Source organism: Chelonoidis abingdonii, chromosome 1 (genome assembly GCF_003597395.2).
Source record: "Chelonoidis abingdonii isolate Lonesome George chromosome 1, CheloAbing_2.0, whole genome shotgun sequence".
Classification (NCBI taxonomy): Eukaryota; Metazoa; Chordata; order Testudines; family Testudinidae; genus Chelonoidis; species Chelonoidis abingdonii.
The window spans coordinates 23273309-23301297 of record NC_133769.1 but is presented as its reverse complement, the minus strand read 5'-3'; the positions used below and the strand labels follow the sequence as shown (position 1 = coordinate 23301297).

The 27989-nt window shown below is 40.0% G+C and overlaps 1 protein-coding gene across 1 annotated transcript; it reads right to left on the bottom strand.

Moving 5' to 3' along the window:
- Positions 1-109: 109 nt before the first annotated feature.
- Positions 110-26853, bottom strand: GNAT3 (G protein subunit alpha transducin 3). Its single transcript, XM_032802093.1, has 8 exons — positions 26736-26853; positions 18548-18590; positions 11463-11604; positions 8159-8316; positions 4620-4748; positions 2406-2535; positions 1865-2018; positions 110-300 (listed from the first exon to the last, which is right to left on the bottom strand). The coding sequence occupies exons 1-8, from the start codon at positions 26851-26853 to the stop codon at positions 110-112; spliced, it is 1065 nt and encodes a 354-aa protein (XP_032657984.1).
- Positions 26854-27989: the final 1136 nt, after the last annotated feature.

Sequence of the window (27989 nt, the reverse complement as noted above, 5' to 3'; positions counted from 1 at the left end):
ACTTTCTCTTTCCTCTAATTTTTGCACCACAACCGACATGCAGGATAAAGAGCGGTGAGAAGAGAGAGGTAGAGGAAGATAGAGAGGATGGGGCTGAGGGAGCAAATGGTTAAAAGAGCCCACAGTCTTTCAGGTTTTCTTTGATTATGATGTCTGTTACTGCATTGAAAACAAACTTGATGTTCTGGGTGTCTGTGGCGCAGGTCATATGAGAATATATCTCCTTGTCTTCTTTCTTTAAATTCAAGTCTAGGAACCGCTTCTTGATGTAATTTCCTGCATCCACAAATGTGTTTAGTCCTAGTGGGAGACAACAGCAGATGACAAACATTTTTCATCAAAGGCTTCATAGCAGCTGATAACAAACGATTCTGTCAGGAAGATAACTTGAGGCACCCAGGCCTGAAAATTCTGAAATTAAGTTAAGCACCAAAATTCATATTTTATCATGTAAATAATTGTTCTGGTTTGGGGCTTGTCAAAAGGTGGAGAGCAGTAAGTGTTAGGAACAGAGGAAGACATGAGAAAATAGAAGGACAAAAATGGAAAGGAAGAAAAGAATTGAAAATAGAAAAGAAAGGACTGGCAGAAAGGAAGGTGAGAAGAGGAAGGAGGAAAAAAAGGCAAGAAAAATCACAAACCTCAAATTTCAGAATTGACTAGCAATTTTGGGTGGCCAACTTGAGACACCTTAAAGGGACATGATTTTCAGAAAATGCTGAGAACCCGTCTTCTGAAAATTAGGCCCCTTTAAAAGGTGTCTCTAGTTGGGCACTCAAAATTGCTAAACTCTTCCGAAACAGCCTGGAAAATTGAGCTGTTTTTCTGCTGGTAAAAGAGTTGGGGGACTTGACAAAGGGACGAGACCAGTAAGTGGGAGAAACAGGAAAAGATGAGAAAATAGCAGGACAAAAATGGAAAGGAAAAAAAGAGCTGAAAATAGAAATGAAAAGGCTTGCAGGAAGGCAGGCGAGAAGAAGAAAGAGGAAAAAGATCCAGTAAAAGCAAGAAAGCCAAATAGGTCTAAGGATGCAATATTTGTTTCTTTATATAATTTTCCTGCATTGTATTTGTACTTCCCTAACAGAAAGAAGGATCCTGGAAGGAAGTTCAGGGGATCCACTTAAGCCAAGGGCATAATGTGGAGGAGAAAACTTTTGGCTGATTGCTGCCTGAAGACAATGGTGGGCCTCAGTCATGTTTATGCAAGGCCAGATCCTAAGCCGGTATCAGCATAGCTCTACTGAATCTGGCCCATAATGTTTAACTGTATGGCCTCAAAATTGGGTAGGAATTTGGGGTAGCCAACTTGAGACACCTTTAAGGGGCCTGAATTTCAGAAAGTGCTGGAGAACTGATATTCTGAAAACCAGGCCCCTGTGAAAGGTATTCCAAGTTGGGCACTCAAAATTACTAGTCATTTTCGAAAATTTGGACCTTAATGTACACATTAGGATAACAGTCTGGAGTATGGCACTGTTTTTCTACTGGTGGATTGTAGGATTGTATCCTGACTTAACGTGTTCTGCTGCACCAGCCTGTAACAATGGCTTTTTTCTATATCCATAGAAATTATAACCTCCTAAAAGGACCAGCATTCACACATTTTACACTATATCTTTATGTTATGCAGAAAAAAGGGGCCAGATTCAGGCCTGGTGTAAGTAGGTGAAACTCCATTAACTTCAGTGGTGTTGCACCTGCTTATGTTGGTTCTGAATTTGGTTGGATGTGTATTAGTATAGCCTCCGCACAGAATGATAACATAATGCCCTTTTGCCCTAATAACCTTTTGATAGCTCTTGGCAACTTTGCCTATGCTGATTATTTTAATGTATTTTTCACCTTGAAACCTACACCTTACCATCATATTCTGGAAAGCAGACACTGAGCTGAACTTTTGTTATTTTTTCTTGGAAGAGGTCCTTCTTATTTAGAAACAGCACAATGGAGGTGGTAGCGAAGTACTTGTGGTTACAGATACTGTTGAACAGGTGAAGGCTTTCATGCATTCTGTTCTGTTAAAATGCAAAAGGTGCTGATTAGAAGCTGACAGAGTCCATCACCTTGTATTACTTGTACTCTGATGTGCTCTTCTATCAATATACCAGTATAGTGTGTTAACCGTTAAAAGAAGGGTATTAGGAAAAGGAAAGGGAACATAAGAATGGCTATACTGGGTCAGATCAAAGGTCCATCTAGCCTGGTATCCTGTCTTCAGACAATGGCCAATGCCAGGTCCCCCAGAGGGAATGAACAGAACAGGTAATCATCAAGTGATCCATCTCCCATCGCCCATTCCCAGCTTCTGGCAAACAGGGGAAGGGAAGGTTTCTAATGTGTCATCAGAGAACACATTAAATCTTCACAACTCACAAAAGGTTATTTTTTTTCTTCTGACTCACCACATTTTTGTCTTCCGCCAGGACCATGTCATAGGCACTGAGTGCAGCACAAAATATGATGCAAGTAACTCCTTCAAAGCAGTGAATCCACTTCTTTCTCTCTGATCGCTGTCCTCCCACGTCAAACATTCTGTGCAGAAAAAAATAACATGCATACGGTGTGTAACAGTAGATAACTGAAGACACACTCACACCTCCAAAGGACACAAAGTAACTAGAAATGGATGGATATTGTAAAATACGTAGCTGTCTCAAGCCTTGGGTGGGCACTATTCTCCTTCCCCCTTGGGGAAGCCAAACAGACCTGCATTTTTTCTTCCAAATGTGTATTGGGGATCCAGTACAAACCAAAGCCCTACTTCTCCAAGGAGCTATGTGTGGCTGCCCCATGCATTCATTCAGAGCTCCAGTTAAGTCACTAGGGCTCTGCAAAGGTAAAGGAACCCATCCACCCAGAGCTCAGTGCAGGAGTGGACGTTAAATTTCCCATTGAAATGAATAGGGGAGGTGGCCCTTAGTAATAGACACAGGCAGGGAGCCTCCCTAACCTTAACAAAAAAAAAGCGATGCAAATCCATTATCATTTTCTTTGTTTAATTCTTGTGCATGTGGCAAACTGGCAGATCGATCAATAGAAAGCATAGGAGTAAAGGGAATCCAACCTTGGTTGACCTAGCAGTAGCAGTTAAGGCTCTGAGTTTTAAAGGTATTTAAGTATTGCTGTGCTCATCATTGCAATGCCTAACTGATTTAGGAGTCAAAAATCTAATGTTTAAAAGGGATTCAGTCACTTAGGAGCCTTTAATCATTGAGCTGAGCTATGAGGTACTTGTTATATTTTTAATATGAACCTTTTCAAAAATTGTTTAGTTGGAAGTATAGGTGTGTTGACAGGGGGATGTTTTACTTTGTGTCTGGAAAAGACTGTAGTTAGACACAGACATAGCCAATTTTCAAGCATAAGGCATAATTATGACAGCTGGTCATGAATTTTTCATCAATGTTTATTCAATGAAAAATGCAGTTTCTTCAAAATCAAAATTTTTTGTGGAAATTTTTTGACTGCTGGTTTTTTAATTTTTTTCTCAGTGATAAAATCCAAGTGGAGTCAACTCAAATTGAAACATATTAGTCTGTCACATTGAAACATTTTGTTTTGGGACCACTTGACATTAATCTGCATTTGCCTAAATTACTCATAAGAGTTCTGGTTGAGGTGACTCATGCCCCCATTCGCCCGTATGAGCTGGGCTTCCTGGCTGGACTACTTCTCTAATAGTGCCCTGCAGTGTCCTCTTCCCCCGTCCAGTTGAACTGTCAGTGCATCATGGGAATCCCATGACAGTGGCGGGAGATGGAGTCCAGCCCACAGAGGAGAATGGGAGGAATGAAGCACCTAAACTAGGAGGTAGAGGGGGAGTTGTGGAGGTGGCAGTTAGATATTGAACAAAGCTAGAAGTTAGAAATGAAACATTGAAGATTTCAAAATGTTGGACCATTTAGTTTTGATCAATATTTTTCAGAACTTTTGTTCCAAGAAAATTGAGGACATTTTGATTTCTTTTTCTTCTTCCTTATTCAGGATGAAAACAAATGTTGAAGTATTGGATTTTCATACCAGACAGAAATTCCAATTTTTGACCCACACTAATAATTTTCAGTTCCAATTCAAATCATAGTTCTTCTTGCTGTTAAAAAATAAATAAATAAAAGAAAGAAAGCAGATGCAAATCCGTAATAGTAAAATGTTTGAACGCTGTTAAAATCATTTAGGTAACCAAATTTCACAGGAATCACAAGGCACCATGCAGGTGGCACAGCATGAAACCTATTCTTAGACGTTTGCAAATGTAAAGATGCCCTTTGAGGTCTGCTGCTGCAATCCGTACTCAGACAGGAAGACAGTGGGAGTTTTACCTGAGTATGGACTGCAAGATTAAACTCTAATTCAAATTCCTTAGGGATCTCTTAAAAAGCTTTTCATTATGAACTTAAACTTGATATGTTTACAACACAGTATTTTGCTTGTTTCAGTTATGAACTATCAAATAAGTAATAGAGGGTTCAAAGATACCACAACTGAGTTATTAACATACCAGCCTTTTTGGATAAGTAGCGTCCAGAGGAATCAGCCTTTTGTAATTATTTTTTCAACCTTTTACAAAGAGCCTGAAATGTGACAAACCCACCAAGAAGCATCAGAGGGTTTTATACCTGAAGTTCATATCTTTGAAGGAAAACTGAGTCTCAATAATTCCAGTTGTTTTCACTCGTGAGCGCAGAACATCTTGGTCGTTGGGAACATATCCAGGAGCTGTCAGCCTGTCCAGATCATTGAGATAGCTAAAGAAATTTAACAGAGTTTAATAATCCGTGAATCAAAGGGGATTTCTGATAACAATAAAACTGAGTGTTTTTCCTCCAAAATAAATGGGCCTGTGTTTGCTTCTCTTTTTCTCTTCCACACCTGTAAACTGGGAGAAACTCCACTGAAGTCAATAGAGTTACACTTGTGTCAAGGCGTTTCTTTGGACCCATTCTACTCTCACATACAGAGTAGTATCCCATAGGTTTCAATGGGGATCTGCCCTCATAAAGAAGAAAAGAATTTAGTCCCATGCATTCAACATCTGCTGGAAAACTTCAGCTCAAGCACATCTTTAATCTTCCTCCAGAATGCTAAGAAAGCACAGGTCAGAGAGGTAGTTTGTCTAGTTAACTTAGTTCAATCAAGTAGAAGTTGCCATCATGACAAAATCCCTCTGATAGAACAAGATCTGCCAGGAAACTGAGCATCAGACAATGCTGCCAGGTTGTTGCTATAATATCTTTCCTCTTCTAAATGAAATAATGTCATAATGAGTGAACATAATGTTCAGAATAATTCATAACTAAGGTTCATTTCCTTGCACATGCATGAATTTACAAGTTGAAGGTCCAGGAATGTATGTTTTCTTTATTATTAATTACTACTGTTAATTCACATTGATATTATTGTAGTACAGGGAGGCTTAACCCAAGTTGGGGCCCATTTTGTTAATATCCTCACAGCGCCCTTGTTATATAGGAAGTCCCATTCCCATTCTACCAAGGGGTAAACTGAGGCACAGAAGTTTAAATGCCTTGCCTGGAATAAACAGGAAGTCTGTGGCAGAGCCAGGGATTGAATGAGATCTCATGAGTCTTGAGTGTATTGACCATCCTGAAACTCACCCTTCTCCTATCTCTTTTAACCTCAAGTAAAGGTTTAGAAATGGCTCATCAGTAACGCAACTCCCTAACATGTAAAGATTCCCTCCGTTAAGAGGTTAAAAGCTAACATAAAGAGAGTTATGAACCAGCAACAAAAAGGAAGGCAAGAACTTTTTTTGGCTTATAAGTATATTGACTCTTACAACTGATATCCAAATAGCAACAAAAGGTAAAGGCAAAATACATCAGTTTTGATATGTGATCTAACAATGGTGTCAGCATCTTCAGACCTCTAGGATGTTTGTGAGCTGGCACTTTTACAGTGATTTGTTTATCAAAGGCAAACAAGGAATATAGCAGGAATGGCCGTCTCTCTGATGTTCCTTAGGCTTTGTGCTTTCTTCATCTCTCACACAAGGTCTACCCAGCGTGGGATGTGCCTATGTACAGTTCAGCTAATAAGAGAACTACAAAAGCAAACGCCGCAGCTCACCATCCTAATCTGGCACTGTTTAACATACCTGCAAATTTAAAAAGTGCAAGCACTGGGATTTCCCAGTCCCTGCAGATTAGTAAACAAATGGGATTTTCATATTGTAAACTGAATAGACCTCACAGGAGAAAGGAGAACTTCAGCTCATCTGAGCATTTCAATGACAGCCTGTTATGTATGTCCAGCAGAAATGGCCAACCTATTGTTTTAAAATTGTCATCTAATTCTTGTTCATTGGGTCTAAATTCCTGTTCTCTGAGCACATGGCTGAGCAGTTACTCTAGCCAGAGGTCAGTTTATGGGAGTCAGGAGCCATGGCAGTCCTCACTATGTATAAAAGTAGTAAAGCACACGTGTATATGCTAGTCAATATACACACACCTTGTACACAAAAACAGTCAAGTGCCTAAACAAGTTGGAGGCATTAAGTGCTAGTTCTGTCATTCCATAGTTCAGGCTGCAACTGAATTTCTATTATAACGGTAGTTTTTTTCCCCGTTACACTGACCTTAAATTTGGATAAATTGTGACTGACTCCAAGGTAAACATTTTCAGCCAAATTTGAACTGATTTGGACAAGGAATTTCCAAATTTTGATACCCTAAAAATACAGATGGCCTCCAGAGTTCAAGAAGTTGAAGAAACACAAACAAACAATAAAAACACCAGAAAGAAGGAGAGTGTCCAAACTTACTGGACTCACCTAACAAAAAAGTTCAAAGATCAGTCAATGAAACTCTTGGGGCCAGATCCTCAGCACATGTAAATTGGAGTATCTCCATAGAAATCAGTGGAGCTATACTGAATTACACCATCTGAGGAAGTGGCTTTTATTATGTATTATTTGTATTACAATAGCATCTAGGGGCCACAGTCATGGATTAGGTTCCCATCATGCTAGGCCCTGAACAAAACACAGAACAAAAAGATGGTCCCTACTCCAAAGCGCTTACAATCTAAATAGTTTTAAAAGCAATTTAAGTGCAATTTTAGAATGGCTAGTTGGCTCCAGTAGGCTTTAAGCTGACCATAAGAGCTTTGAATGCAATGGCAAAACTCACTTGTACTTTAACGGTGCAGGATCATGGTCTGAAGCTCTGATTTTCAAAGATATTTAGGCGCCTAAAGATGTATCTATTATCTCTTCATCATTTACCACTCTACCAATCTTGTGTCATCCACACATTTTTATCAATGATTTTCTGCTTACTTCCTGATCATTGATGAAAATCTTGACTAGCATCAAGCCTACGTGGGGTATTGAAAATTGTGTTAAAATTACAAGCTATCACTTTAAGTTTGCAAGGGGTTTGAAGGGAAGTGGATGACCTGCCTCTTTCAGAGTCAGTGTGCAAGAGCCAACCTAGAGCAAGGTGGAACGAGTTGTGTCTCTCTACTTTCTCATTGTTTTTAGTTCTTTGTTTTATGGTTCTGGATTTTAAGAAATAAATTAGCATCACATTGCAACTGCCACCTTCCAGAAAGAGTATTTTTTTATACAATTTCTCTGATTGAATGCTGTGACCCTAATAACCTAGTACCAACCCCAGGAAAACACCACTAGAAAACACTCCCTTTCAGTGATGATTTCCCATTGATAACTACTTTGAAATCTATCATTTAGGTGTTCTTAAACCATGTGATTGATATTATATAGTACTAATTCTTTAGTCTGACTGTTGTGTAGTACTAAATCAAATACCTTACAAAAGTCTAAGAATATTTCAACTATTTTATCAACCTAATTTCAAAGAATGAAATATCCTTTTATCATTACTTGTTTTCTTTGTTTAAATGTGGCTAATTCATCATAGGCAAATCAAAAATTAGCTTGGGTTTTTTCAAGTTACCAAGCATTCATTTTCGCCCACCACATCTGATGCATCCCTGCCTTTCTCCCAATATTTAGGCTATATTTCCTGTATTTCCTGGACAGTAATAATAAATTAATGTCTAGTAGAAGCCACCCTTTAAAAGCTCTGGTAAAGACCATCTAATTTTAGGTCTTTTTTGAGAGCACATCGTTGTAATAGCTAAATGCTCTTAAGGTATAATTCTTGTCACTTACTAAACTGCTGAGTCGTTGAGCTGATATTCTGCTGCCTTTTCAAAGCAGGCCTGGATTCCTGGGTCACTCCACAGTCGCTTTATGATTTCAGACAATTCAGGAGTCATGGATCCATCCTCTAGAGAATTTGCCATAGTGTACAATTGTCTTTCATCTTCCTAAAGGGAAATTTCAGTAAGTAGAGTTCAAACATATTCTTGTCCTTGATCTCTTTCTGAAACATACTTATTTAATAATGAATCATAGTGGTTTAGGAATTTCTCATTCTTGTAGTGGTTTTTTTCTGTTATTATGTTGATCTGTGCAACTTTTCTGTGTGTGCGTGTATGGGACAGGGAACACATACACACACTTGCATGTCCTCACAGCTTATCACACCACTTTCTGGTACAGGTCCAAAGCAGGATTTAAGTGGTTAAGAGAACATCCTCTGGCTTTCTGTACCACACGTCAATTCCATCCTAACACAGTAGAGCTATTCAGGGCAGATCGACATGGCAAGAAAGATTTTTTTTATGTAGTATCAGAGACATGTCGTCTGAGCTAAAGTGTTAGTGAGATTTAAGACAAAAATTTCTCAAGAATATTTTTAATGTAATTGGAAAAAAAATGACATGGGTTTTGCTAGCTTTAGGGCACAACAACTCTACCTCCTGCCCCAGCTGCTAAGTGAATCCAGCTAATGAATGCATTTCCCTTCTGATGTGGACTTTAGGGAAGGAACCTGTAACTGAAAAAGAAAAGAGTGGCAGTTTTAAATATATTATTCATAGTTGTGTGTGTCCTGTTGTAATTAACCAAGAAAAGACTGCAGGCCATGTACTATGAGGAAAATATATATTTTTTTCAATATCTAATGGCTTAGAAGCAGAGTTTAAATAAAGAGCTTGATTATATAAGGATCACTTGATACACTGTTATATCAGTGGATATTTATAGAAAATAATCCCTTACCATCATTTCTCACCAAGCTAAGTAATATAATAAGACAATTGAAATGACTGCAACCAAATAGCCTCATAGTTGTTCGAAAAATTTCAACCAAAAATTATGGTTTCTTCATAAATGATTGTTCCCCCCCCGAAAATGTCATTTTCAATTCTAAATTGAAGACAATGTAAGACATTTTTATTTAGTTTAATTTCAAAATGAATTTTTGTTTTGATTTTCAAAAAGAGACAGATTTTTTTAAATTTCTGACTTTTGCTTTTCCTTCTTTATGCCCCATTTTCCTTTTTGCCACTGAATGCAATAGAAAGACTTGGTTTTTCTTCCCACTTTTCCTTTTTGTTTTCTTCACTCTGTAATTTTTCAAAACTCACTCAGCCTTGGAAAAGTAACAGACTTGCAAAATTGAAACACTGGAATTTTGACACTGGAACTTTCCCAAAAGTTGGACAAATTTTGACAAGTTATAATGAAAAAAAATGAGAAAAACAAAATAAAACAAAAACATTCATTTTATTACATTCAGTGGTGAAAACAGGAAGAGAAGAGTGGGAGAGTGAAAAACTAAAATTCCAAAGTCTGAAAATCAAAAACTTTTTTATAAAGTTTTATTTTTGTGATTTTTTATGAAAGTTTAGTTTTGGACTCTGCAAAACAGAAACAAATTCAAAATTTTGAATATTTTTGGTGAAATTGTATTTCCATTTTTGATTGTTTAGCCACTCCCCTGTTTTTCTTCCTTACCCGTTGTTTTGTATCTTCACTAAAGGAAAAATTCATCCCTGTGCACAGGACAAGCATAAGGGCTCTGCATCAATGTAATCCCACATTAGTCTTTTTTTCTGTGGGTATGTCTATATTGCAAAAAAAAAAAAAAAAAAAAAAAAAAAAAAAAAAAAAAGACCCATGGCAGCGAGTCTTAGAGCCTAAATCAAATGACTTGGGCTTGCGGGACTCACGCTCTGGGGGACAAAAATGACAGTATAGACATTTGGGCTCAGGTTAGAGTCCAGGCTCTTGAAACCTAGCAAAGGGGTGGGCCTCAAACCTGGGCTCCAGCTTGAACATCTGTACTGCTATTTTTATCCTCATAGTGGGAGCCCCGTGAGCCTGGTTCAGTTGACCCTGGTTCTGTGACGCGCTGCCATGTGTCTTTTTTTTTTTTTGCAGTGTAGATAGAACCTATGATGTGTAGGCCTTGTTCACACCATCAGCGCAAAAGCGAATTTTTCCTTCTTTTGTGTGATCTTTCTTACCTACTCTGAGAGTCCCTCAGCGCAAGGACCTAGTCTTCTAATATTTTTTTGCAAAGCACCATGCACATGTATGAAGCTAAAATAATAAGGCAAACATTTCAAAGGTGGGTGCCTAATGCAAGCACTTAAATGACTTGTTTTGATTTTCACGTGCCAAATACCCCAAACTCCTATTAATTTAAATGTGTGTTCTGGCTGTTCAACACCAGGCTATTAAGTTAGGTGCCTAAGTAAGGATGTAGAAACCTACTTTTGGGCACACTGTTTTGATAATGTTGGCATTTACCTAGAATAAGATGCAGCAAGCCTTTGATTGAATGAGATGTCCTAATTCCAAGTCTTGTGTTCTAACCATTGGAACAAATTGCCTGTTCTCTTTTTAATTTTTGAAAGTTGTTTTGCTTTGTTACTTTGATCTGTACTCAGGGATTGGAAAGTACCAGCACCACTAGTGCCACCAGCCACCCTAATGGGGATGGAGAGAGAAGTGAGGGATGAAGATTAGGTCACGTCTTCCTCTGTGCACCAGCAGGAGAACTAAGCAGCCACATAGGGGAGGAGACGCTGCACCCCTTACAGATGCAGTGGTAGGTGTGCTGCTTCTGCACAATGTGGGAGCTCTGGGAAGCACAAGCGGGCAGTGTAACTCTGTACTACTCTCCCCATGGTTCAGTGACCTTTCAGCCTCCAAACTGAGCACCCAGATTTGTCCATAAAAGGGAAATATTCATTGCACTTCCCAACAACAGTGGAAAAGTAGCTGTTAAACACAAAGGGATTCTCTCTCTTATTAGTGGTGAGGGGATGAGTTACCAGTTTGGATTCTGGTCAACGTTTGTACAAATTGAATAACATTTTGCTCAAAAGTTTAGATCTCCAATCTCATGTGTCAGCCTTCAAAAAAATGTTCAATTAAATGTTAAATGTTACAATTCAGATGCTTAAGGACACTGTGACACAAACAAAATTCAAGCAGAATAAATGTGCCCACTATAGTAAAACAAAGGCTGAGCTCTTTTGCTATCCCATAGGCATCCATTATCTTGATACAAAAGTTCATATTTGTGTGCCTGTTTCAGAGGCACAGATGTCATACTCACTCTACAAGCAGGGTTTTTATAATCAATCCCTAAAGTGGACATCGCCTTCACGATAGCCAGGATGGATTGCAATATGTTACAGTAAATAACAGATCTGAACTCCATGCATTCCCGATTCGAGAAGCCATCTTTATGGATGATCCTGAAAAACAGAAAAACAGATCTCAGACAACTTTCAAGTAAAGGTTCAAGAAGAACGGGATAACAAGTGCTTTTGAATTCTGTTTGAATACTAAGAAGAACGTAAGGTAGCTTGCTCTAGTAGAACCATTTGTAAATCAGGAAATGTGAAGCCAAGTGTGAGTCTCTGTAGTCAGCCAACTCTTCTGGCTGGTGAAGAGGTGGGTAGGTCCAAAATCACTATTTCAACACATCTCTGCCCACGTACTATCCGGGGCACCTGCACATCTACCAATGTGATATATGCCATCATGTGCCAGCAATGCCCCTCTGCCATGTACATTGGACAAACTGGACAGTCTCTACGCAAAAGAATAAATGGACACAAATCTGACATCAGGAATTATAACATTACAAAACCAGTAGGAGAACACTTCAATTTCCCTGGTCACTCAATAACAGACTTAAAAGTAGCAATTCTTCAACAAAAAAACTTCAGAAACAAACTCCAACTTGAAACTGCAGAACTGGAATTAATTTGCAAACTGGACACCACCAAATTAGGCCTGAATAATGACTGGGAGTGGTTGAGTCATTACTAATTTTACCATACTAATTTCCCCTACTGCTACTCACATCTTCTTGTCAGCTGTTTGAAATGGGCCACCCTCAGTACCACTACAAAAGTGATTTTTCCTCCCTTAGTATTCTACTGTTAATTGAATTGTCTCATCAGACTGCCCCCCCTCTTGGTAAGGCAACTCCCATCTTTTCATGTACTATGTATATATATGCCTACTTCTGTATTTTCCACTCCATGCCTCTGATGAAGTGGGTTCTAGCCCACAAAAGCTTATGCCCAAATAAATTTGTTAGTCTCTAAGGTGCCACAAGAACTTGTTGTTTTTGCTAATATAGTAGGGCACTAGCAGGGAACAGTCCTTGGGCTAAAGGGAGCAAAAGGACTGGGATGGCAGCTTTCTTATTCCACAGCCAGATGGACAGTGAGGGTGAATGGAAGATCTAACACTGAGGGATAGATTGGAACTTCACGATCTGTCCGAGTTAGGGATGGTGCCTAATTGCACCGCTCGAGGAGCAGCACAAAGAGCAAATTGTTACTCACGCCAGGTCTACACAACAGACCTATACTGGTATAACTATGTCGCTCAGAGGTGTGAAAAATCCATGCCCCTGAGAGACATAATTATACCGACCTAACCGTGCCGTGTAGATGGCACTATGCTGATGGGAGAGGTTCTCCTGTTGACATAGCTACCGTCCCTCAGGGAGGTGGATTAATTACACCAACAGGAGAAGTTCTCCCCTCGGCATAGTCGCGTCTGCACTTAAGTGCTACAGCGGTGCAGCTGCGCCAGTGCAGATGTGTCGCTACAGCACAGTACATGAAGACAAGCCTTCAGACATGATTCCTCACTGGCTCTGGAGGGGAATAAGTTACTTTCCCCCATTTTAGGGTGCAGCTTACTCCCTGCTGTGCATCCAGCCAGGTGTTTGACTGGAAATACAGGGCAGAGAGCCAAGGCTACTCCCACTCCCTGCCCACTTACTCAAAGGTGAAGAAAGGGTACCAAGTGAGCTACTCCTGCTGTTGCCCTGTATCCAGAGTTACCCTACCAGCAGGGCGAAGTAGGAATCCCTGCCCAGCAGAACAAGGGCCGTGACAATGAAGCTCTGAATGAACAGAAGTGTACAGAGGGACTTTTCTTGCAAGGGACAAGCTACACTAGGGCCTTGTTTACACTACACAGTTTTGTTGACAAAACAGTGGAGGTGTACACACCACAATGCTCCTTCTGCTGACAAAACTCTCCTGATTTGCCGACTTAATAAAACCACCTCGACGAGAAGCAAAGAGGTTTCTGCCGCAAAGTTATATCTATGAAGAGTCAGTGTATACACGTCACTTGGTTATGTTGCTATAAATCAGGGGTTGGCAACCTTTCAGAAGTGGTGTGCTGAGTCTTCATTTATTCACTGTAATTTAAGGTTTCACGTGCCAGTAACATATTTAACATTTTTAGAAAGTCTCTTTCTATATGTCTATAATATACAACTAAATTACTGTTGTATGTAAAGTAAATAAGGTTTCTTTAAATGTTTAAGAAGCTTCATTTAAAATTAAATTAAAATGCAGAGTCCCCCGGACTGGTGGCCAGGACTCAGGCAGTGTGAGTGCCACTGAAAATCAGCTCACATGCTGTCTTCGGCACATGTGCCATAGGTTGCCTACCCCTGCTGTAAATGGTCTCCAGGAGGTGTCCCACAATGCCCTTCATGACCGCTCTGGTCAGCAGTTAATACTCTGCTGCCCTGCACCCAGGTACACAGGAATCCGCCCCTCCTTCTTTAAAGACCTGGGAGTTTTTGAAATGCCACTTCCTGTTTGCTCAGCATGGACAGCTCACATCACATCTTTCCAGATGACAATGGTGGCTCCATGCAGCAAATGCTCTCCTGCTTGAAGCACACCTGAGTTGTTGGATCTGCTGGTACTATGGCGAGAGGAGGCTGTGCAGTCCCAGCTGCACTCCAGCTGTAGGGACTTTTATATCTATGGCCAGATTTCTCATGGCATACTTGAGAAGGGCTACAAATGGGACACGTAGCAGTACCATGCAAAGATAAAGGAGCTGAGGTAGGCATATCAGAAGGCAAGGGAGTGAAACCGTTGCTCTAGTGCTGCGCCGAAAAGTTGATGCTTCTATAAGGAGCTGGCTGCCATCCTCTTCAGTGACCTCACCTTTACCACCAAGAGCTCCACGGATACTTCAATGGGATTGGAGACTGCGGACAGCAGACTCAACCCCAAGCATGAAGTCGTATATGAGGAAGTTGAGTTGAGAGTAGGCTAGAATGGAATGTCTATGAATCGTATAATATCTCTGACCCAAATCACACAAGAAAAGGCAAAGATACAACTTTGCATACAGTGAGGTACCAAAAACCCCTCTCTAAAACAGTTCCAAAATAGTTCAAAGCTTACCTTCCATTTTGGAAATGCCTAGTGGTTTGGGTGACATTCTCAAAATGAATATATATTGGATCTGTTTCAAAGCCCTTCGAAGACAGTGGAAGGCTTCAGAGACTTCCATTGATTTCAGTGGGCTTTGGCTCCAGAATGAAAAACCTCTAGAACCTCTAGAAATGTTCAAAATGAAAGACAACATGAATGCCAAATGAATGTAACATATGAGCCATGTACAGGGTACATGGGGGTATGAAGTCCCATGGAGTACTTATTGGGGTGAGCTTGGAATGTCCATGTTGGTCATGAGTGGCAAACCAGGTCATGAGAAAGTCATCCAAATGAATATCAAAAAACCTTCACATTGTATAATTCCATCACGCTTTCTGTATATCCTATTTGTTACAGAAAAAAATTATTTCCGATATGTTTTCAAGATATTTTGGAACTTGTGAGGAGACCTTTATAGCCCTCCATCTATAAAAATGAGGTACTTTAGTACCTACAATGGCATGAAATATAAGCAAACTACAAACTACAGTACATTCAAAGTCTAAGGTTGGCTGTTTTACTCTGCATGCCTCTTAGCAGTGCGTGCAGTAAGGTCTGTGTGGAAGTTGTGGGATTAAAAGAACACATTTTTACTGTCTGTTTTGAAGGGTGGGGGGTTGTGAACATCTGAAGGGAAGACAGGCAAATGTACTTATAATTCTCAAACAGTCATTTTAAATGTTATTATTATCCTTAAAAGCATTTGAACAACAAAGAAAGAAAGAAAATAGAGGGCATCAAAATAGCACTAGTTACTGTAATTACAAAAAGAAAAATACTTGTTTTCTCTTGAGGCTTTTATATTTATATTCACGTCCTCTGGCAGCATCCAGGCTACCCACCTCGAGGAACAGTTAGTTAGCAGCAGTCCCCTATTCTCTTTATGTGTGACTTTAACACGCAAGGAAACATTTTCAAATGCACGCATAGCCTTCTTTAGAGAAAATTTAAAACCAGTAATATCACCTTGTAAATTCTCAGAAGGATAAGAACAGTTTTAACAGCTGAAGAATTATCTTCCTCAATCCTAACTGCAAATTAGCTTTTTCTCTGCTAAGACTCTCTAAGTCTCCTTTATGTATCAGAGGATGTTGTACAAAGCATACAGAAGTCAGTGGAATAATTCAGACTTCAGTGGGATTTGGATCAGGTCTACAGATATCTCTGTCATGATGAATAATAGAAAATATAGTATTGTAATGTATTCATTAAAACTCGTATTAGTAGTATTAGGAAGGCCTCATTACGGCTAGTCAAAAAATTTCTGTCAAAACTGTTTTCTGACAGGAAAGTTTTCAACAAAACAATTTTTTTGGAAAATTTTGACTTTTTTTTGAAAAAGCAAACACCTGACAATCAAACCATTGAATATTGAAATATTTCAGGTTTTGGCCAACATATTTTGGTTTTGATATTTCACCAAAAAGTCAAATTTTTCCATGGATTTTATTAACAAAAATGAAAACAATTTTTTGTAATAATTTTCTATGGAAAAAAAAACCCATTGTCCACTAGCTCTAAATCTTATAGACATGGGGTTTTAAAAATAACATGGAGCCTTTCAGGTTTACCTCTAATGCCATCAAGTAAATTAGCCATCAGATTTCTCACAGTTCCCAATTCAGTAGAACAAGCTTAAGTTTAGCCCTATTCAGCAAAAGACTTACAAAATATATGTAACTTCAGTCGGAGTTACATATATTTTAAAGCACTTTGCAGAGTACGGATGTGCTGCTCAATCAGACTTACAATGAAGGAAATAAAAAATGCATGATCTTACGTGAACCAGAAAAGTTGGCAAAAACATTTGGTAAAAGCTATGGTGATGTTATTAAAATTGTCCTGCAGCAAAACCAAAGGGAAAAAAAGTAAAAAAAAAAATGCCATTATGGCATTTATCCCTGTGCCCAACATTGTTCAAATTACTCTTTAAACGGGTCAATCAGGATGTCAAATAACCAGAAAAATGTAAATAAGAGATAAAGTGTTCCCTCTATAAAAACGCTGTTTACATTTGAACAGATTGATACCAGTAATGTGGCAGCATGCTCAAATAATTACAATGGTTAGGGCTCTGGAATTTTGTGATTACTCTCTGTATTTTTCAGATGACTATAAAAAGCAATTTTAGGCAATAATTCACAAATTTACCTGGAAAAATAAGCCCTGATTAAACAATACGATTTTACGAGCTTGTAAATGTAAAGGAGGACATGGGCTGCACATTTAAGTAGGAGTTATGTTGCCACTGGCATGGCACAGTTGAGTTACCTCCTTAAACTACTTCTTTAGCTACCTTTGCAAAAATTGGCCTGCTTAGGTACATGTAAAGGAATGTGAACAGCCTAGCTATAAATATAAAAAATAGTCCACAATGAAGTGCCTAGTCCAACTCCCTTTGAAATCAATGGAAAAACTGTCATTGACTTCAGTGGAAGCGGGACCAGGCCCTTGTTGAGTGAACAGTTTCTACACTAGGTTTATCTGTGGTAATGGCATAATCAAAATCCCCAAAGAGAGTGTGTGAAGGGATATTGCCCTTTGGATGATCCCACCTGCACTTCCCACCATGCCCAGCTGGGACCATGGATGCCTGCAAGTGGAGTAGGGCCATCATCCCAACTTCTTTCCATGCCCTTTGGAGAGGTTTGCATCTGTGGGTGCACAAATACATCACTCCCTGCACTTGTCCCTAGACTTGGTGTAAAATGTGCAATGGGGTCTGCTTGCATCTCCCACTCTGCACAGGGCACAAGTGTCAGACGCAATCTTTGCCTTCACTAGGGAGTTGGCTATAGACAGGAATTAGAGTAATTCTGTGAAGATCAACAGTGATCAACACTCTGAGAAGCAAAGCACGGATTTATGAGTTCAATTATACTCCTTGATCTAATACTCATGGCTCAGGCTATGTTTTAGTCACAAGTATATTTAGTAAAAGTCATGGACAGGTCACGGGCAGTAAACAAAAATTCACAGCCTGTGATCTGTCCATGACTTGTACTATATGCTCCTAAATAAAACTTGGCCAGGGGAGGCATCATGGGGGCTGGGGGGTGGCCCGGAGGGGCACCGTAGTTGCTGGGGTGGGGCAGCCTGGGACCGCCACTGGTGCTGGTGGGTGGGTGAGCAGTGACACATGCCCAAGGACCTCCACTGTTGCTGGTGGGAGAGGGGTTGGCAGGATTGGCAGGCTCCCTACCTGCCTCCTCACAGCTCCCTGGAAGCAGCCAGCATGTCTGTGCAGGTCCTAGGGGGAGGGAAAGTCAGGGGGGCTTCACACACCACCCCCGCCACTAGCTCTGGCTCCGGAGCACCCATTGGCTGGGAAATGCAGCCAATGGGAGCTGCGCGGGCAGTGCCTGCAGGCAGGGGCAGCATGCAGAACCCCCTGGCCTCTCTGTCTAGGAACTGCACGGACGTGCTGGCCGCTTCTAGGGAGCACCCCCACGAGGTAAGCACTGCCCTGCACAAGAACTCCCAGGCTTGATCCCCCTCCTACACCCAAACTACTGCTGCTGCTGGGGTTGGGGGGATGTGGTGGCCTGGGACTGCCCCAGCAGCAGCCGCTGCAGAAATCACAGAGGTCATGGAAAGTCACAGAATCCATGACTTCTATGACCTCCATGACAGACACGCAGCCTTATTCATGGCTTGATGCAATTCCTGTGGAAGCTAATGGAAAGACTGCTTGACTTCAGTAGTAGTTGGATCAGTGCAAGATTGCCAAATATATTTGATTAGAAAATCAGCTATATATCTCCAATCATTTTGTATTTAGCTTTGTATGTTGGAGCTGGAAGTTGATTTTAATTATTTTTTTTTGCATTTTATTTGAAAATAAAATTACTGATAGCTAAGACGTTTGCTATACATACTGCAAATATTCAAATTTTATAACTGAAATTAATATTCATGTACCTACTTCATTTGTTTCACAACAGTGCTCTTTCCTGATTCTCCAGCACCTGCAAAAAAGCAATATTCAAAAATGTTACTGATACACGAATAACTCTAATAGACATTAAAATAATCTTGCAAATTTCATAATTTCCATGGACAAAAACTGGGAAGGGGAGAGACACATACTGTCTTCAGAGATATCATTTTATCTCGCAGAATCCTCTTCCGTTTTAAATCAAGGTGTATTTTGCACTGAAATCCTAATAGAGATATCATTTGTAAAAGCTAAATGAACACTGACGTAATGAAAAGAATATAGATTTTGGAAACAAAGAGAAAAGAAAATGGCTGAACTTATGTTCTGTCAGCATCCACTGGGCACTTAAAGCATATGAGAACTCAGCTTAATGAATAAAAGGCCCTTGATTCTGTATTACATTGCATGGTGGGGAAAGTTTACATTTATTCTATATTTAGAACCGTCACGGGTGCAAACCCATTGTTGCAGCTATAACTCCACTCTCTATGCACCGTAACCTTGGACTCTCGTGTAGAAGGGAGAGTGAGTGTGTGTGGAAAGTAGGACCCCAACAAGCTTCCTCAGTTGAGGAAGAACTCTGTATCTGCCCAGAACCCCATTGACTTCACTGAGGTTCTGCCTGGGTGGCTGGGTCTGCCTGCATAAAGTCAGTTGTAGAACTGAGATTAAGATTTGGGAGTGAGTCGCCTTATTTACTTGAACCCGGCCCTCCTACTCAGGTGCAAAATGGCAAACAATCACAAAATGATCTCCCCCTGCTGCAAAGCAAGTGTAGTTGCACTTACTCTCCGAAGAAGTTGTCAGAACACAGATTGGGGAGTAGCAATGTCAGCAGCTCAGGTGAGTAACTTACTTCCCACATCTAGTCTTAGGCCCTAATGTTTCAATATTACAAATGGGGGCATAATTTGGGGGCTAAATACCAGGAATTCAAGGAACATGATTTTCCATTGCCCTGCTCTTTGTCAGTTACAGCACAAGTGCAAAATACTTTTGATTTACCCTCCTTTGGTGCAGGTGTAAATGACTGCACCCAGTGGAGAATCAGGCCATTGCTGTTCCCACTGAATGTTCATTGGCTGAAGGGAATGAGTTGATAAGCATTTTCTAAACAGATTTTTTTTAAAGTTCACAACATTTAAATGTCAGCAAACGAGTCACAACAACCAGCAAAACATATGCAAAACATTCTTCTAAAACCCATGATATGAGTGGCAGAAAGCACTGATGAAAAATACCATGATTATGCTAAGTTGGCTGATGTGGCCATCTACCACTCTTTGTGATTAATTACGATGATGTCAACAATTGGTTTTGCATCTGGAACTTTCAAATTTGGTATAGGTCATCAGTCAGTGTCTTCTCAATACCCATTTAAGGAACTGAGCAAACCACAGCCCACCCTGGCCAATTGTGCAATGCTTACCACAGTTTCACTATGTGACAGAGAGGTCTCATGAAGTGTTGTTGTAGCAGTGTGGGCAGGATATTAGAGAGACAAGGAGGGTGAGGTGATATCTTTTACTGGACCAACTTTGTTGCTGAGGGAGACAAGCTTTCAAGCTATACTGAGCTCTTCTTCAGGTCTGGTCTTATGACATTCATGCAAGCCTGGGGCATTGAACAATGTTAGTGAAAATAATACATAAATGAGTCCCTGTTCAGTGGCTGAAAGACAATGTTAAATTATAGAAGGAGCTGGGATTTAAATCCAATGGGTGCATCTCTTCTCCTTTGCTTAAACTCTTTATCTCTCAGGAATACTTTTATCATAGGCTACATAGAACTTTTAGGCTCAGTCTTGAGTATGGTATCACTCTTAGATATACCGCCTCTGGAGGAACTCTTGCTCCCAAGGGAGGGTAACAGTAAGAATTTAGTGCAGCCCTGAATCTTTCCTCATGTTCAGCCTGCTCCTCTGGCCAGAGTATTTAAGGGGCAGGGGGCAGAGAGCCATGACTGTATCTGCATTCCACCCCTCCTTCACAGGGAACAGCAGCAACTGAGCTGAGGATCCAGAGTCACAATAGCTCTTAAATGGTTGCATATGGGCTTGGGGGCCTTGGCTCCCTCCTGTTTCACTCGGAGGATTAGGGCTAGTGACAATCCTACTTTATATGTATCACTTATGTCTGAGATAGAGTCAGAAGACGAAGCAAGAAGTTCCCAGACTTCTACTCATAACACTGAACAACCGGAGTTATGTACACTCCCAGAGTTATGTACAGTGGGAGCTATTACAAAGTGAATCTGATAATGCTTATTTATTAAGTATTATATAGTGCTTTCATCCATAGATCTCAAAGTGCTCTACAAAGGGGATCAGTATCTTAATCCCCATTTTACAGATGGAGAAGCTGAGGCACTGAGAGGTGACGAAATGTGCCCAGCAGACCAGCTGAAGAGCTGGGAATGGACCCCAGGTCCCTTCAGTGCCTGTCTGGTGCTCTAGCCAGTAGGCAACACTTCCAACTATTTCAGTTATCTCCTGCTTGGAGGAACAGATGAAGACTGAGGTAAATTCTCTTAAATTTTTCCATGCAGGAAGGTCAGTCACATTCAGTTTCAATTACTGTTAGTTTAGATTAAAAGGGAAAAAAACTATAAAACAAGAATGCAAAGCTGAAGTCCCCGTGTGTGTGTGTGTGTATATGTGTGTGAGTGAGAGCAGTGTGCATCTCCTTTGCAACATGCTGCTTCACTTACGCTCATAAAACACCAGCTACCTCTGCAGACTCCAGGCCGCAGGAAAGGTAAAGGTGCAATACAACATGATAATAGTTGCATAACTACTTAGGTTGCATTCTCTCTATAGATAAATGATGTTTTCATGGCAACTTGTGTATAACTATTCAGGAACAACAGAAAGAACTCTTTCCCACCGGACTATTTATTAGTTTGTCCAGGAATGGGCAAACTACTGGAATAAAAAATTACTGACCCTAATGTGTATCTACAGTTCAAATCAAACCCAACTCTTTTCTGAAGCTTGGAAAAGTTCAGTTAATTTTTGAAAATATCAATGTTTGCTGCTGAGCTTGGCAGGAATGACCCTTGGCATGTATTTTGAACTTCATATCATCAAAGACTTGCAAAGCATCAGAGCTCACACTTTCTAGAGTGGCCTCTGATGTTGAGTGTCTCAATTTTAATTTCTCAAGTTGTGCACCCCAAAAAGGAAGCTACCCTAAAAATCAGTGGCCACTTTTGAAAATTGGGGTGCATTCCAAAGAGAAGCAGAACATCTGCAACTTCCTGTGATGTCAATGGGGTGGAAGATACTTGACAAATCTCAGGTCGGGGCCCCAACAACATTACTGTGAGCTAGAGAAGTATTTAATTATTTTACAGATTGGGAAACTGAGGCACAAACTGTTTAAGTGCTTTGTCTAAAATTACATAGCGTGTCACTGGAAAAAGCAGGATAAAAATTTAAGGATTCCTGATACCCAGATCTACACTCAGTCCATCAGGGCTTGTTGTAGATTATATAAGAAAAGACTTCTCTCACCATTTTCTTCCTGAATGGAATGTGAAATACAGTGGTTGAAGTGTTTCTAGAAAGCCTGTTCTTGTGATATTTAGAGCCGAGACTCCAGATGTTTGAGTTAGAGGGATAAAGTCTGCACATACGTCCTAATTCTTGGGTGTTTCTTTTAAACCTATAACAAGCCATTTCTAACTATCTGAAATACACTCTTCATTCATGTTCAGACCAGTATAAATGGCTAAACATAAAGCTTGTTTCTTAAAGACCTGGGATAGAGAATTGCTGTAAGTGTTAAGTCCACTAATCTTCACAGAGTTATCTCCACCAGGGATGAATGTGACCCAGTGGTCATTTTAAAGAGTAATGTTAGAACATAAGAATGGCCCAACTGGGTCAGACCAAGAGACCATCTATCCCAGTATCCTGTCTTCCAACCAGGGCCGGCTTTAGCCATTTCGCCGCCCCAAGCACGGCGGCATGCCATAGGGGGGCGCTCTGACGGTCGCCGGTCCTGCGGCTCTGGTGGACCTTCCCCAGGCATCCCTGCAGAGGGTCCGCTGGTCCCGCAGCTCCGGAGGACCACCTGCAGGCATGCCGGCAGATGCTCCACCGGAGGCGTGGGACCAGCGGACCTTCCGCAGGCACGCCTGTGGGAGGTCCACTGGAGCCGCCTGTCGCCCTCTTGGCAACCGGCAAAGCGCCCCCCGCGGCATGCCGCCCCAAGCATGCAGTTGGCGCGCTGGGAACTGGAGCCAGCCCTGCTTCTGACTGTGGCCAGTGCCAGGTACCCCAGAGAGACTGAACAGAACAGGTAATCATCAAGTGATCCATCCCTTGTCGCTCATTTCCAGCTTGTGGCAAACAGACCACCATTCCTGCCCATCCTGGCTAATAGCCATTGATGGACCTATCCTTCATGAACTTATCTAGTTCTTTTTTGAACCCTGTTATGATATGGGCCTTCACAACAGCCTCTGGCAAGGAGTTCCACAGATTGACTGTGCCTCATGTGAAGAAATACTTCCTTTTATTTGTTTTAAACCTGCTGCCTATTAATTTCATTTGGTGACCCCTTAGTTCTTGTGTTATGAGAAGCAGTAAACAACACTTTCTTATCTACTTTCTCTATAACAGCCATGATTTTATAGACTTAAATTACATCTCTTCTTAGCCGTCTCTTTTCCAAGCTGGAAAGTCCCAGTCTTATTAATCTCTCCTCATACGGAAGCCGCTCCTATTTGTAATGTGACCACTTGAAAGCTGTAAACTCCAGAGAGATTAGCCTAAATACTAAAGCCTTCTCTTGGTAAAAATACCACAGGATTGTTTTAATCATAAAGGCATTACGGTCACTCTCAAGACTCTTCTAATTTGTGATCTGTCTATCCCTAAAAAAAAAATGGTGGCATCTGGTCCATAATACAGTGGCAATATATAGTCTGAATGGGTAAAAATCTTTCTACCTGAAAGTCCTTTTCTATGATGCTCAGTATAATTACAATGAAATTATTTAATAATTGGAGTCTTGATGATGTTAAGGAGATAAATAACACCTTCTGCACAAAAAATAGCTGACCCATGCTCAGAGCACTGATATCATCTGTACATTTCCCCATCCCCGCACTAGGGGCCCTGATTCTGATCTGAACATGGATTTTCACTGATGTAACTCCACTGACTTCAATGCAGTTACGCTTGATTTACCCTGGTGTAAAGCAAAAGGAGAATCAGGTCCATGCTCTTACTCAGAGATAGGTATGGACCCAAAGCCCAGACTGTAGCACCCTAAGCTTTGGAGAAATTCCAGCTTTGGAGCTCGATCCAAATTCTGTGAACTGGGCCCAGATCTAGTCTGGCCAGTACTTCTGGTTAATCATGGAAGGTGGCGCATGCTGCAGGGAGGCACTGTGGTTCCATCTGGGAAAGGCCACCTTTGCATTAGGCCAAGTACAGCTTAGTGGCTCTATGTTAGTGTTTAAAAGGACTCTGTAAGTAGGATCTGCTCAACCCAGAAAATATTTTCCTTTCACTTGCTCTTTAGTAGATAGCTGCCTCTTCATTGTCCATCTCAAGGATTCCAGAAGGGAAAACGTATTTCCCATTGAAAAGATTGAGATTTTTCCCTTAGGGAGAAGGTGAATAAAAGTGGACATGACGGAAATGTAAAACCTAATTAGGACCCTTTGTTTTCAGTTTTTATGTTATTTAATTTTTCTTGGGAATTTATCAGTGTTTATTTCTCCAGCAACAAAAACAGGTGAAAAATATCAGGGTTTATTTTGGTGGATGGAAAGACAGGAGAAAAAAGTATTCAGTAGATTAATGCTTTGAATTCCATTCATCAACATGGTTTGCTGCAGAATGAAAACAGAACTCAAAACACAGCCACCTCTGAGTTTAAGAAAACAATACATCTCTCATCCCCAAATAAAACTTTACATTTTAATAAACAGTTTACTGCTGTAAACTTAGAACTATTAGCCTATAAATATTTACATTTAATAATTGGGCCACACCATTTGCAGTGCATACACTCAAATTCATCCTTTTCCCCTGTTTTTTTTTTAAACTTTCGAATACTTCCTTGTATTCTGAAATGTGTTCTGATACAGATTTTCGTTTTTTCCCATTTTAGTGTGTCAAATCTTTAAATTGTTATCTGTTAACAGCTTGAAATGTGTATGTGGTGGACGTGAGATTCATCACTAGGTTTAGATGCACATGCATTTCAGAGTTTGTATGCATGCCTGTTTGTTTATTGTGTGTATCTTCTAGATTAATGCATAGCCTTACTTCAACAGGCAGCTTTGCATATGCACAGAGACTAATGTATTATCCTAATACTGATATCTCATGCAATGTATTGTATTTTCCTAATAAAACAAGTTATTTTTATATGTTTGAATGATACAAAAGTAGGGTGAAAATCAGAAGAAAAAACCCGGAAAAATACTTTTTGTAAAACCTTGGAAATGTTCAGTAAAAATTGGTTTAAACTGAGAACCAAAGGGCTTAAACATAATGAACGGTTTTGAGAAGGTAGACCAGGCTACTCACCCTGCCTCTTGAGACAAGAAGAAGAGGACAGTGAATGACGTTGAAAGGTGGCTAATTTAAAATGATAAAAAGAGGAGTGGGTGGGTGAGATTCTGTGGCCTGCATTGTGCAGGAGGTCAGACTAGATGATCATAATGGTCCCTTCTGACCTTAAAGTCTATGAGTCTAGGAGTCTATATCACATGCAGTTAGGCCATGGAACTCATTGCCACAGGATATCATTTAGGCCAAGATCTTAGTGGGGTTCAACACGGTAGTAAACTCTTATCCGGCGAAGCATATCCAGAATTATAATAATAAATACTGAAAAAGAAGCGCTTTGGAAAGCATAAAACTGCTCATGCCTCACTCTATAATGCAACCTCTAAATAATGGGGGTTTGGGAAGAAAATGTTCCTGGTAGCAGGTTATCCCATAATTGCCTTCTGTGGGTTTTCCCACACCATACTTTGTAGGAAATGCTGCTGGACAGAGTCAGAGTCAGGATAATGGACTAGAGTTACCATGGGTCTGATCCACTGTGGTAATTCTAATATTTCCTACCAATATCTATCTATCTATCTACCTACCTACCTACTGTTTTTGGCTACAATAGGATTTTTTTTTTCCTAGAGCTGGTCTTTTTTTTTTTATTTTGACTAAAATCTTCGTTAACATTTAGAATTTCATTTTTTTTTAAAGATTCTTTCTTCCCCAAGTTTTGACCAACTTTAGTTTGTCTCTGAGAGGACAGTAATTTGTCTTACTATGGCACAGCTGACTTCCATATTCACCATAGGATTGAAAAAGCTTTTTAACCTGTATTCAGAATATTCAAGGAACACATACAGCTCTGGCTTTTAAACAACAACGACAACAACAATAATAATAAATAATAAATACCTATCTCTGATGTAGCACTTTTCATCAGTACATTGCAAAGATATATCCCTTTAACATTACTGATTTGTTAATTTTCCAGGGAAAACTTTCATAAATAGAGCATTTGCCAATGTGATATGCAACTAAATATCCATCTGCATTAATTTCACATAATTTACTAAACATTCTAAAACAGATTGTACACAGAAGCATTTTTACGTATAGAAATTTTCACTAAACCATCTGTTTTACTCTACACAGCAAGTTGCAACAGTTTTGCAAATTTAAACAACACATTTTCATTAGGCAGTTGCATCTGTCGATTTTTTTGCTTAATTAATTGCCTCTTTCAATCCATTTGCTAGGGCATTTAAACAGTCCTTATTGTACCGTTACCTTTTACTTTCTGTATTCTACATTACAAAACAGCAATTACTCTAATTATTCTAAAAGTGATTTCTGTTCCTCAAATTCTTTCATTCCAGGGACTTAAATGATCTAAAAATGATTAAATGTAAAAAGACCACATTCATTTTCAACTTGTTTGTCTCCTCTTGCTTGCCCTATCATTCATTTAATGACATAAAGCAGGTGCCAGGCATCACTGTAAAATCACAAAACTTTTTTGTATTTGTCACATTACATAATTGTCTGCTTTAAAGTAAAATTGTAAAAGCTGGATAATCACTGTATTGGAATTTAGTTTAAATGTGAAAATCATACTTTCATAGAAGGAATAATAGATTATTATTATTTATTTACCCAACAAAAGCAATTTGACCGTCCTGGCATCTCGCGCTGCATCTTCTTGGAGTTTCTTTTCCAGTTCCTTTGATTTTCTGGCAGACTCTTTACTCTCTGAACTGACTCCACTACCCATGGTGTGGTGTTAAAGAATCAGTTTATTGTCCTAGCTAGTTTTATTTCTAATTAGAAGAGCTGCTTTAGTTCAAACAGGCAATGCAAGAGCAATGTTATAAGGAAATCTAAAATTCTCATTCAGCCTCTTGTCTAGAGATTGCCTTCAGACTAAGCAGCTGCTTTTGATCCATCACATGATTCAGAGATGGCACAAACAGGGATTTACATAGGAACATGGAATTTCTGTGTTATGATGTCAAAAAAATTAAAATGTCCTGCTCAGCTATTATAGCTATGGAGAATCAAGATATATGAGCTTAAGAATTTCCATACTAGATCTCAGTAGCAGTCCGTTTAGTTCAGTATCCAGTCTCTGACAATGGTTGGTACCATATGCTTCAGAGGAAAGTACAAGAAACCTGAAGTGGGCAATTACAGAATAACCTGCCTATAGGGAATGTAAGTTTCTCAACTCATGTGTCAGTGGCTGGGTTACACCTTTAAGCATAAGGATTTATTATATCCCTTCCTAACAAATGGGTGCATTTTTTTATCTTTTTAATCCTTACTAATGTAACTCCAAATGTTCTCATTATCCACACAGAGAGGTCTAGGTTAGGCGTAGATATTGATGTTGTCAGATCATTAAGAATAAATTAATTATTAGCATACTGGGATGTCTAAATGTTCTCTAATTTCCCACTGTTATGAGAATATGCACTGACTCCTGTTCAGACTTCGTAACAATATGTAACTGCTGGAACACACTTTTGTGTGGTTACCTTTTGGTAAAAACTATGGTGTCTTTGCCAATTCCTACCACTCCGTTAACTGTTATGGAACACGGTGCAGTTGCGGGGTTAGTTAGAAATATCACTGTCCCTCTTTTTTGTGTGGAAGAACAGGCTTTTCTAAAGAGCCAGATTCTCTCCCTTGCAATGTTCTCTTTGTGCCAGTCTGCCAGTGCAAAGAGTTTCCAAAACCAGTGGCTCCAACCAGGTGGAAATTTCCTCTGGCATGGGGAAGTTCCCAGTGTCATGGGAGTGGCTGCTATAATCTATACCTGGCTAAAGGATGGGACATAACCCCGAAGTACTGGAGGGATGGAAACAACTCCCTTCTGGTCCCCTCTGCGGAACTGCATGCTCTGCATAT